This window comes from Myotis davidii, unplaced genomic scaffold (assembly GCF_000327345.1).
Source record: "Myotis davidii unplaced genomic scaffold, ASM32734v1 scaffold131, whole genome shotgun sequence".
Taxonomy (NCBI): domain Eukaryota; kingdom Metazoa; phylum Chordata; class Mammalia; order Chiroptera; family Vespertilionidae; genus Myotis; species Myotis davidii.
The window spans coordinates 495,882-504,219 of record NW_006282815.1 but is presented as its reverse complement, the minus strand read 5'-3'; the positions used below and the strand labels follow the sequence as shown (position 1 = coordinate 504,219).

Genomic DNA, 8,338 nt, shown 5'->3' with positions numbered 1-8,338 from the left:
CATTGCGATATATATAAAAATGTTACATGACTGCATGCACACACACACATACACGCACACACGCACCCGCACACACACACACACACACACACACACACACACAATTTCCCAGAGGCTGGGAAAAGTGTTAGCACCGGACCGGAGTGTCGCTGTCTTTGAAAACAACCAGAATATGAAAATCCGAACGCGAAGCCGAAAGGCGCCCCAGGCACCAGGCTCGGCTCCAGCTGGTCAGAAGCAGAGGGGGGCAGGGGAGTAGAAGGGTTTGGTTCCCAGTCGCAAGGGGGCTTTGAAACTAAAAACTAGGGAGTTGTCACCGAACCCTGGCTTCTAGCATATGCACCCCGGAAAGGGCAGGGTAGAGGTGAGGTGGAACCTCAGGGCGCTCCACAGTAGGGACTCCGTTGGGAGCACCGGGCCAAACCCGGCGCCATAGTGTTAACTTTCAGTTGTTTCCAGCGCCTTCTCCCATTTACTCTGGCTGCACCGCTCACAGTGGGCGGGCTGCGGGGCAGATTTCCGAGATAGTTGCGTAGGAGTGGAGAGGCCGGGATTTCGCCTCATGGTCAGCGATGTGTCATATACGAGGAGAGAGGAGCAGAAAACTGTGCTTGCCAGAGGGAATTCAGCCGCAAGGTCAATGATGATCGTGGGTGGGTGGGGACTAGTGAAATGGTTCCACTCCCCACTAGAAGTCGCCAAGAGTAAGATTGGGGTGGTGGTGGTGGTGAAAGGGCAGAGGAAGTGTGTGTGTGTTGGTGGGGGGGGGGGGGCAGTGGGTATAAATCCTGCCAGCCCTAGGCTTCCGCTCCCAGGCACCCAAGATGGAGGTGAGACTGGGAGGGCAGGGCGGGCAGGAGTTCAGCCCGCGGTCTGCCTGTAGTTGCCGTTAATCTCCTGGGCAATGTTGACCGCCTCGGCACCCAGGGGCAGCCGGTCACTGTACTCGGAGCCCACCTCGAACTCCTCTTGGTTGGCCTTGGACTGGGACTCCACCAGCGAGCAGCCGGCCAGGCTCTCCTCCCTCTGCAAGTCCCCACCCGAGTCCCCCTCTTCCGCCTCTTCGTCAAGGCCCTCCCCGGGAGCCTCCTCTGGCTCCTCACAGCCTGCTTCGCCGCCTGGTGGGTAGCTTTTCTCGGACTCAAGGTAGGAGACACGCGGGTCAAAGTCAGCGGCGATGCGCTTCTCCATGGGGTCGGGAACCTGCGGCCGCAGGATCAGACGATAGGGCTTCCCCGGGTGTTTGGCCAGCAGATGGCAGCAGGCGGCGCCCAGCAAGGGCACAGTGGCCAGTACCAGAAGGAACACGCTTACCACTACGATAACCAGCAGGGAGGGCAACTCCTTCTTGGTAGCGAACACCACTTGCACGTGGCAGGCCTCGCCTGCCTGCGCCAGGCACACGGAGTAGTTGGTGCCAGGCCGCAGGCCGCGGAACCAGTAGGCGTTGACGCCCTCCTCCACCTGAGACCACTGAACTGCTGCACCGCCCCCCGCCGGGCACAGATAGAGCCGGCGCAGGGGTCGCTGCCCAAGCCGCCCAACTCCCGCATCCCCACCAGGCCTAGGGCCCCAGCGCGCCGCCAGCGGCGTCAGCTGCACCCGAGCCTCGCGCTCCGCCACGTCCAGCGCGATGACACCCAGCTCAAAGACGTGCGGCTTAAGGTCGGCGCTCTGGTTGAACGCGTGATTGGACACGTACCGTGAGGGGTCCCCGTGGCCACAGCGCTGCTCCACCACCGGGTCCGCAGAGACCTGGTCTTCCACCTCCTCTCCCTCCCTTGCCTCCTCCTCCGGCCCCGCCTCAGTCTCCCCAAGGATGCTACCGCGGGCTGGGCCTTGGCCTTTGATTTTGCCCTCGGCCTTGGAGGGTAGGACGCTGTTGCCCAGGCCTTTAGCTGTGGACTTGCGCTCGGAGGTTGGGGCCTGCACATCTGGGTCCCCACCGGCGCTAGGAGCGTGCTTTGGGGGCCCAGCTGCCGACACCACCACGCGTACCGACGTGGAGTTGGCGCCCAGCTCGTTGCGGGCACGGCATGTGTAGATGCCTGCCTCCTTGGCACTCAGGAGGGGCACCAACAGGGAGCCGTTTGTGAGTGCCAGGAAGCGTGGGGTTGCTGGAGGCGCGGGCCAAGCTGGTGCCGGAGACGGAGTTGGAACCTCTGTCTGCGTTGGCCCCTCCCCATCTTCTCCCTCCTCCGCGTCTTCTACCCCATCCCCGACCCCGTAGTCCTCCCAGCTCGAGACCGGCGGCTCTAAGACTACGGTGCCACCCGGGATCTGAAGTTGCCATTGCAGGCGGGGCGTAGGGTGTCCTTCGGCAACGCAGTGTAGCATGAGAGCCATGCCAGCACGCAAGGGGCTGCCGGACGCCTCCATAGGCTGGTCGGCACTCAGACGCACACTGGGTGGTGCACAGGACAGGACGGGCAATCGGTGCACAGGAACGCCCCGCAGCGCTGTTGGCGTGGCGCACGCAATGGAATCAATCTCAGGTAGCGAGACTCGAGTGCTCTCGGCCCAGGCCTGCAGCCACACAAGGCTGCAACCGCAATGGAAAGGGTTGTGATAGAGCTGCAGATGTGACAGTGCGCTTAACGCGTCGAAGGTGCCGGGAGCCAGCGTACGCAGCCGGTTGTTGTTGATGCGCAGGGAGCGCAAGTCGGGCAGCGCACCGAGTGCGTCCCGAGGAAGCGAGCCCAAGCGGTTATGGTTCATTTTGAGCAGCTGCAGCGCGCTCAGGTTACGCAGGTCGCTCCAGGGGAAGCTGGATATAAGGTTGTGGCTCAGGTCGAGGTTCTTGAGCTGGCTCAGCACGGCCAGCGCGCCCGGCTCCACAGTGCGCACCTCATTGTGCGCCAGCCACAGCGACGTGACCTGCGTGACGCTGGCAAAGGCACCGCGCCGAAGCACGGTGATCTTGTTGGCCGACAGACTAAGTGTGGTCACGTTGGCCGGCAATCCTTCAGGCACCTCGTGAAGCTCCTTGTAGGCGCAGTCAGCGAACTGGTGCGAGTATTTGTCCACGCAAGCGCATGGCTCCGGGCACGCTCCCGCCAATCCTAGCAGTGCCCACACTAGCCATACTGCTCCAAAGGGCACTACTGCGGATCCTGCAGGTGGAAGCAGGGGAAGAGGGGAGAAGGTGACTCACTGAGCCCCAGCTCCCTTCTCCTATCAAGCCCTGCCTCACAGAAGCAGCCTAGAGTATCTCCCGGCCCTCCAACCTCCTTTATGCCCAGGGGCGTTTCTTGGGCATGGGTGGAGCTCAATAAAAGCCTCAGGATTAAATGCTTGCTCCCTCTCGCAGCCCCGACTTCCTTTTCCAGCGGCCTCCTACCTGGCTCTGTTTTCTCTATCTACCCCTAACCCTAGTCCCTCTGCACAGGCTCGGTGATCGCCTTGGGCTCTGCACTGAATTTCGAAGCTTTTGTTTAATCCCTTGAAAGGGATACACAGAAAGGGTGTTTTTGTCCGTGACCGGTGTCCTCCCTCGTACTCTTTGTCCCATGTACAGCACTTGCACACACGCCCATACAGGCGAACCACAATACAAACACGCTGGGGCACTACCATCAAACCACCAACTTCTGCAGGGATTTAGAGGTACACAACACATTTTGTAGACACACAAACAGAGGCACGCAGACATTAACACAATATACACTTGGGACCTCATTGTTCTCTCAGCCCAACCTAGCATTTGTATAGCGTTCTCCACAACGGTGCAAAAACGCTTTCCTATTCATTGTAAGAATTAAATAGGACACAGGGACACAAGCCCTCATGCAAACCTACCCCCACACAGGGACACAAGGGTGCACTGGTGCTTGCATACAGCCCTCCACTGAGACCGAAATCCCAGTGGATCAGCAATGTGGAGAACTTGCAAAGAAGCCTGCTGGCAGGCCCCTCAGCTGCTGTGACCTAAGCTGCCTGACCTAAGCTGCCTGCTCTGGGTTGCAGCTCCCGTCAGGGGAGAACTGGAGGTGCTCAGTCAGTCTTCCATCGGAGGAAGGAGGTCCTTCTGCATGCATGGATCAGGAGCATTGTAGGAACATTACTAACCTCCTGTGCCCCTACAGCAGAGCCCAGGCAGCTCCAAGGGAGCAGAGGGGTCCCTAGCCCATGGGTCCTGGGGACTGCCACACACGTTTTTGGTCACACACATTTTCAAAGGCACACACCTTCACCCAGGACACTAAGTAGGAGAAGGTTCAAGATTCTGCTCCTTTCCTGCAGCTCTAGAATGCCCCAGAACGCCCCCTCCAATAAAACCTTCTTATCCTCAGCCACACACATGCACTTACACACAGACCGCCATTCCCGCCTAGGGCTCCAGGCAGGTTTGCAGAGACGCCCTATCTTTGGGAACCCTTGCCCCTCACTCCACCTTTGCTCCCAGGGGAAAGCTCCTCTCCCTCTCTCCCTTGTCTCACTGGGTACAGCAAGTTAGGCCGGGTCTACCCCCACCTGGATGGAGATGTGGGGCAGTCTGAGGCTTACCCGCCATTTGTTGTCTCCCCAAGCACTGCCTGGGGCTTCAACCCCTTCTCCAGACCTGCCTTCTCAGAGACGACAGCCCAAGGGCGCTTCCCACATCTGTTGCTGCGACTGTGGGGAAGACGGAAGAGGGACGGGTAAGTTTGGGGTCTCCCCTGGCCCTGCAGCCCCACTTCAGTTTTTCCTTTCGTGTCGGTTCCCTCCACCTCTCCCTGGCTGCAGATTGAAGAGTCCTTCTGCGCGCTCCCGGCTTGGCGGGGACGCGCACAGCCTCTCCCACCTCCAGCATTCTCTACGTTTGTTAACGCCCCAGAGGCTCTACCCTGGCAGAGACACTTTTGGCCCCCACACCCACAGCCCTCGGCTGGACCCTTTCCAGTCCACCGCACCCCATAATCCATGTCCCCCCACATTTACACATCTGCAGACATTACCGCTAGTCCTTATCACATAGCCCCCCCACACACACACATTAGCACAGACCCTCATTCCCTCGTGTTATAATTATCTATCATGTAGTAATCGCGTCGATGTGTTGAGCTCTCACTACGGTCACACACAGTTTCAAAGGCACACGCCTTCACCCAGGACACTCACCATTTCCCCATCTCTCACACACACACATTCATGAGTACTCACCCGCACAGCGGGGCTGCCAGGGCCCGTGAGCTTCGCCGCTAATTGAATCCGAGCCGCTTACACACCCCGCAATACGTGAGACAAACCATCCTGGAGGAATTTGGGGGAAGGCAAGGAGCACAACGAAAAAGGGTCGTGTTTTGCATTTAAACTCTTTTTGCAATAGTAGGTAGGGAGGCAGACAGACCTCGAGTGGGATGGGCCGGGCTTGCGTGTACCCTTCCTTCCCATACCCCACCACCATCCCCACCCCCGCTAGCCGCCTCCTCCCTGAAGCCACATTCAACACGATGCATAATTGATAGTGTTAGCAGAGCATCCCACCCTCCCTACCATTTTTGCTAGGATCTGGGCGATTCAAGCCAAGGTCTCTCTCCCCCGTCCCCAGCCCCGCCCCTCCCAGGCCCCGCCCGTCCAAGACGGCTACTCGAACGCCTGGCCCTGCAGTGCGTACTGGGGAAGCAAAGCCTCCTCCTCCCATCCCCCCTCCCGCCCCCGCAGTCCACCACCTACCCTGTCCAGCCTTTCAAGCCGACCCTACGTTTGGTCTTTTGTGGCTACACTAGCGCTGAAACCCACTGCCCAGCTCTCAGGCTTGTGCGCGCCGCCAAGAGGGGCCAGACGGGGCGCGTGGGTGTCAGACTCCGCTCCCAGAAAGCTTGCCTGAGCGCATCCAACGCCTCACCCTCAGGTCTTGACAGCCAGAGGCGAAGGGTGCGTGGGGCAGCAGCACCAAAAGGGATGGCTACAAAACGTCTGCTCTTCTTGAGCACAGTGGACTGGGAATACCGATATCTAGATATCTTCTTCACAGCCTCACAAGCAAACACACCGCCAACCCCACCCAGGGTTTCCACAGTCTGTACCGCTCTCCACCTTCCAGTGTCTCACACAACAGCCAGCCTTGACATACAATACTCGCTGTTTCCGACTCTCACTCGTTGTCTCTGGCTAAACCCCGACATTTATTTTAGCGACCAGGAAGCAGAGGCGCGGAAGTAACAGGAATTTGGCTGAAAGTTGATCCTTCCCCCCTTCACTGCCCACTACGACCCTGGAGACAGCGTTGCTGGCCCGAATTAGAAAATGGGTACAGGCTCCCGGACACACACAAAGCTCTCGAGCTCCCCAGTCCTTTCGTGGACATTGAGCTTTCGGGTCGTCCTAGGCCCCCAGTCCTCACCCCGGGCTGGGGGGCGGGTGGTCTCTTGCGGTGGGTGTTAGGACCCTCTGAGAAGCTCAATTTTCAGATTTAAATGTGGGGCATTTTAATGAGCTAGGAGGTGGGGGAGAGAGCCGAGCTGTGAGTGCTGCATCTAAAGAGATTACCGGATCCGGGATCCGAGGATCCTTTGTAAATTAAATATGGACCGACTGGCGCACCCACACTCCGCGTTCCTCCCTTTCTCCACCTCCTACAGTGGAGGTGGTCCCAGCTGCTACAGGAGGCCAAGCCGGCTGGGACCAGCGCTTTCGCTCAACCCAGACTCAGAGCCAGAACTTCATTCTTCCTACTACTGTAGTCCCCACAGCCGACCCAGAGGCGGGTGTTGAAGGGGTGAGAGCCCCTCGAGCCAGTGGTGGGATGGGGAAGGGTCCATAGTTCGGAAGTGCGTCCCTGCGGTTTGGGCCTGGCTGGGTTGGGGAGTGGCGCAGCCGGCGGACCTGGGCAAAGTCTCTTTGTCTGCGAAGTAAGGGGGTCTCCCTAGGAGTGCTGTCTGCGTCTTGGGGGCCCCGAAGAGGCGATTCAAAAACCCTTGGCCTGGGAAGAGGGGTCTGGGGGAGGCAGAGCCGAGCTTCGAAAATGGAGAGTCGGGTCGGGATGGCGAGTTCTGGAGCCTTTCCTGGGTTGGGGCGGGGCGCCAGGCGCGGAGGTAGGGATCCAGGCTCCGCGTGTACACGCCTGGCTTGTGGACCCCCCACGCAGTTTCCTCCTCTCTCCTGATTCTTTTTGTGAGGAGGTGGACGCAGAGGCGGGAGAGCAGGGGACATCTTGGAAGGGTTGAGGGACTGTAAGACAGAGGCTGGGGAGTGGAAGTGAGAATGGTTTCTCTTGCTCTCCGCAGAGTGCTTCCCTGGACCGCAGGGACTCGTCCCGTCAGCGACCCGGAACCTTCGGGACCCGCGGGCCAAGAAAAAACCTTTCCCTTGCTTTCCTGCCGGGGCTGCAGAAGCCGGGCGAATTCAGCAGAAGGTAGGGCTCCAGGCGCCAGGACCGCGGCTAAGGGCGCAGTGGCCGCCCAGAAAGGGCGCGGACTCCCACGGGCTCCTGAGGTTCCCGCCCACTCTCCAGCGAGCGCTTTTGTTCCCTGAGCGTGCCCTCGGGATAGACAACCCTTACCCCAGCCATCGACGACGGAGAGCCCAGTGCCTGACCCGGCAGCCTGAAGCCCGAGTTGCTCCTGGCAAGGTCCGCCAATAACTGGGGTAGGAGCCACGACTCCGCGTTCAGCCTCCGAGCTCAGCTAGAAGATTGAGCGCTTGTCTTCTAGCGCCGCCAGGCGCGCAGTAGCAGTCTAATGACTATAATGTTAATGGTACAGTTAACGGAGGGGCTGGAGAATCGGGAACTAAGATACCACCCCCATCGCTGCCCACGTCTTTGATCGTTAAAGAAACAGGCCCCTAATCAGGTGGGTGGAAGTAGGTGTGAGGAAAAGAAAGAGATAAGGTTTCAAGGACTCAGCGTGGGGTCCCCAAATGCAGAATCCGTAGAATCCGGGCTGAGGATTTTTGGCGAAGTTGGATTATGGACCCGAGACAGACCCAGACCCGACAGCTGGAGCTCCGGGCAGTTTTTTGCAGAACTATCTCTAACTTCGACGTTGCGGTCCCTGACGGTCCCAAGGGTGGCGTGGGTCGAAATCCAGTAGATCCGGGCATGGGCTTCTCTGGCTCACTTCAATTAAGGTGTCTGACCGAGGCCTGGTTCGCGCCCGCCCCCTGCTGGACACTGATTGCCGGGTGCCGAGGACGGAACTGTGCTGAAATCCCCGGGACAAGGCCTATGCGCGCCCCACCGCGAGGCAATGCTCCGAAGTGGGGGACTCTTAACTAAGGCACCAAAGCTTTCTTTCTCATGTCCATCCAGCAAAAGTTCGTCCCAGGAATCTGCGGCCTCCTTACCTGACTAACAGCACAGCCTCCCCTGTACACCCTACTGTTTCCAGGGCCCAGACACAATATAGGCACCGTC

At 59.3% G+C, this 8,338-nt stretch overlaps 1 protein-coding gene across 3 annotated transcripts; it reads right to left on the bottom strand.

Annotated features, from left to right (window-relative positions):
- Nucleotides 1–59: 59 nt before the first annotated feature.
- Nucleotides 60–8,113, bottom strand: ISLR2 (immunoglobulin superfamily containing leucine-rich repeat 2). 3 transcript variants are annotated; one of them, XM_006753247.2, is made up of 4 exons: nucleotides 7,484–8,113; nucleotides 5,143–5,232; nucleotides 4,507–4,614; nucleotides 60–3,113 (listed from the first exon to the last, which is right to left on the bottom strand). In XM_006753247.2, the coding sequence occupies exons 3-4, from the start codon at nucleotides 4,511–4,513 to the stop codon at nucleotides 862–864; spliced, it is 2,259 nt and encodes a 752-aa protein (XP_006753310.1). In that variant the 5' UTR covers nucleotides 4,514–4,614; nucleotides 5,143–5,232; nucleotides 7,484–8,113; the 3' UTR covers nucleotides 60–861. The 3 variants fall into 3 exon arrangements, with proteins under 3 accessions (XP_006753310.1, XP_015416851.1, XP_015416859.1); XM_015561365.1 differs by lacking the exon at nucleotides 7,484–8,113 and having other exon boundaries at nucleotides 5,143–5,501; XM_015561373.1 differs by lacking the exons at nucleotides 5,143–5,232; nucleotides 7,484–8,113 and having other exon boundaries at nucleotides 4,507–5,132.
- Nucleotides 8,114–8,338: the final 225 nt, after the last annotated feature.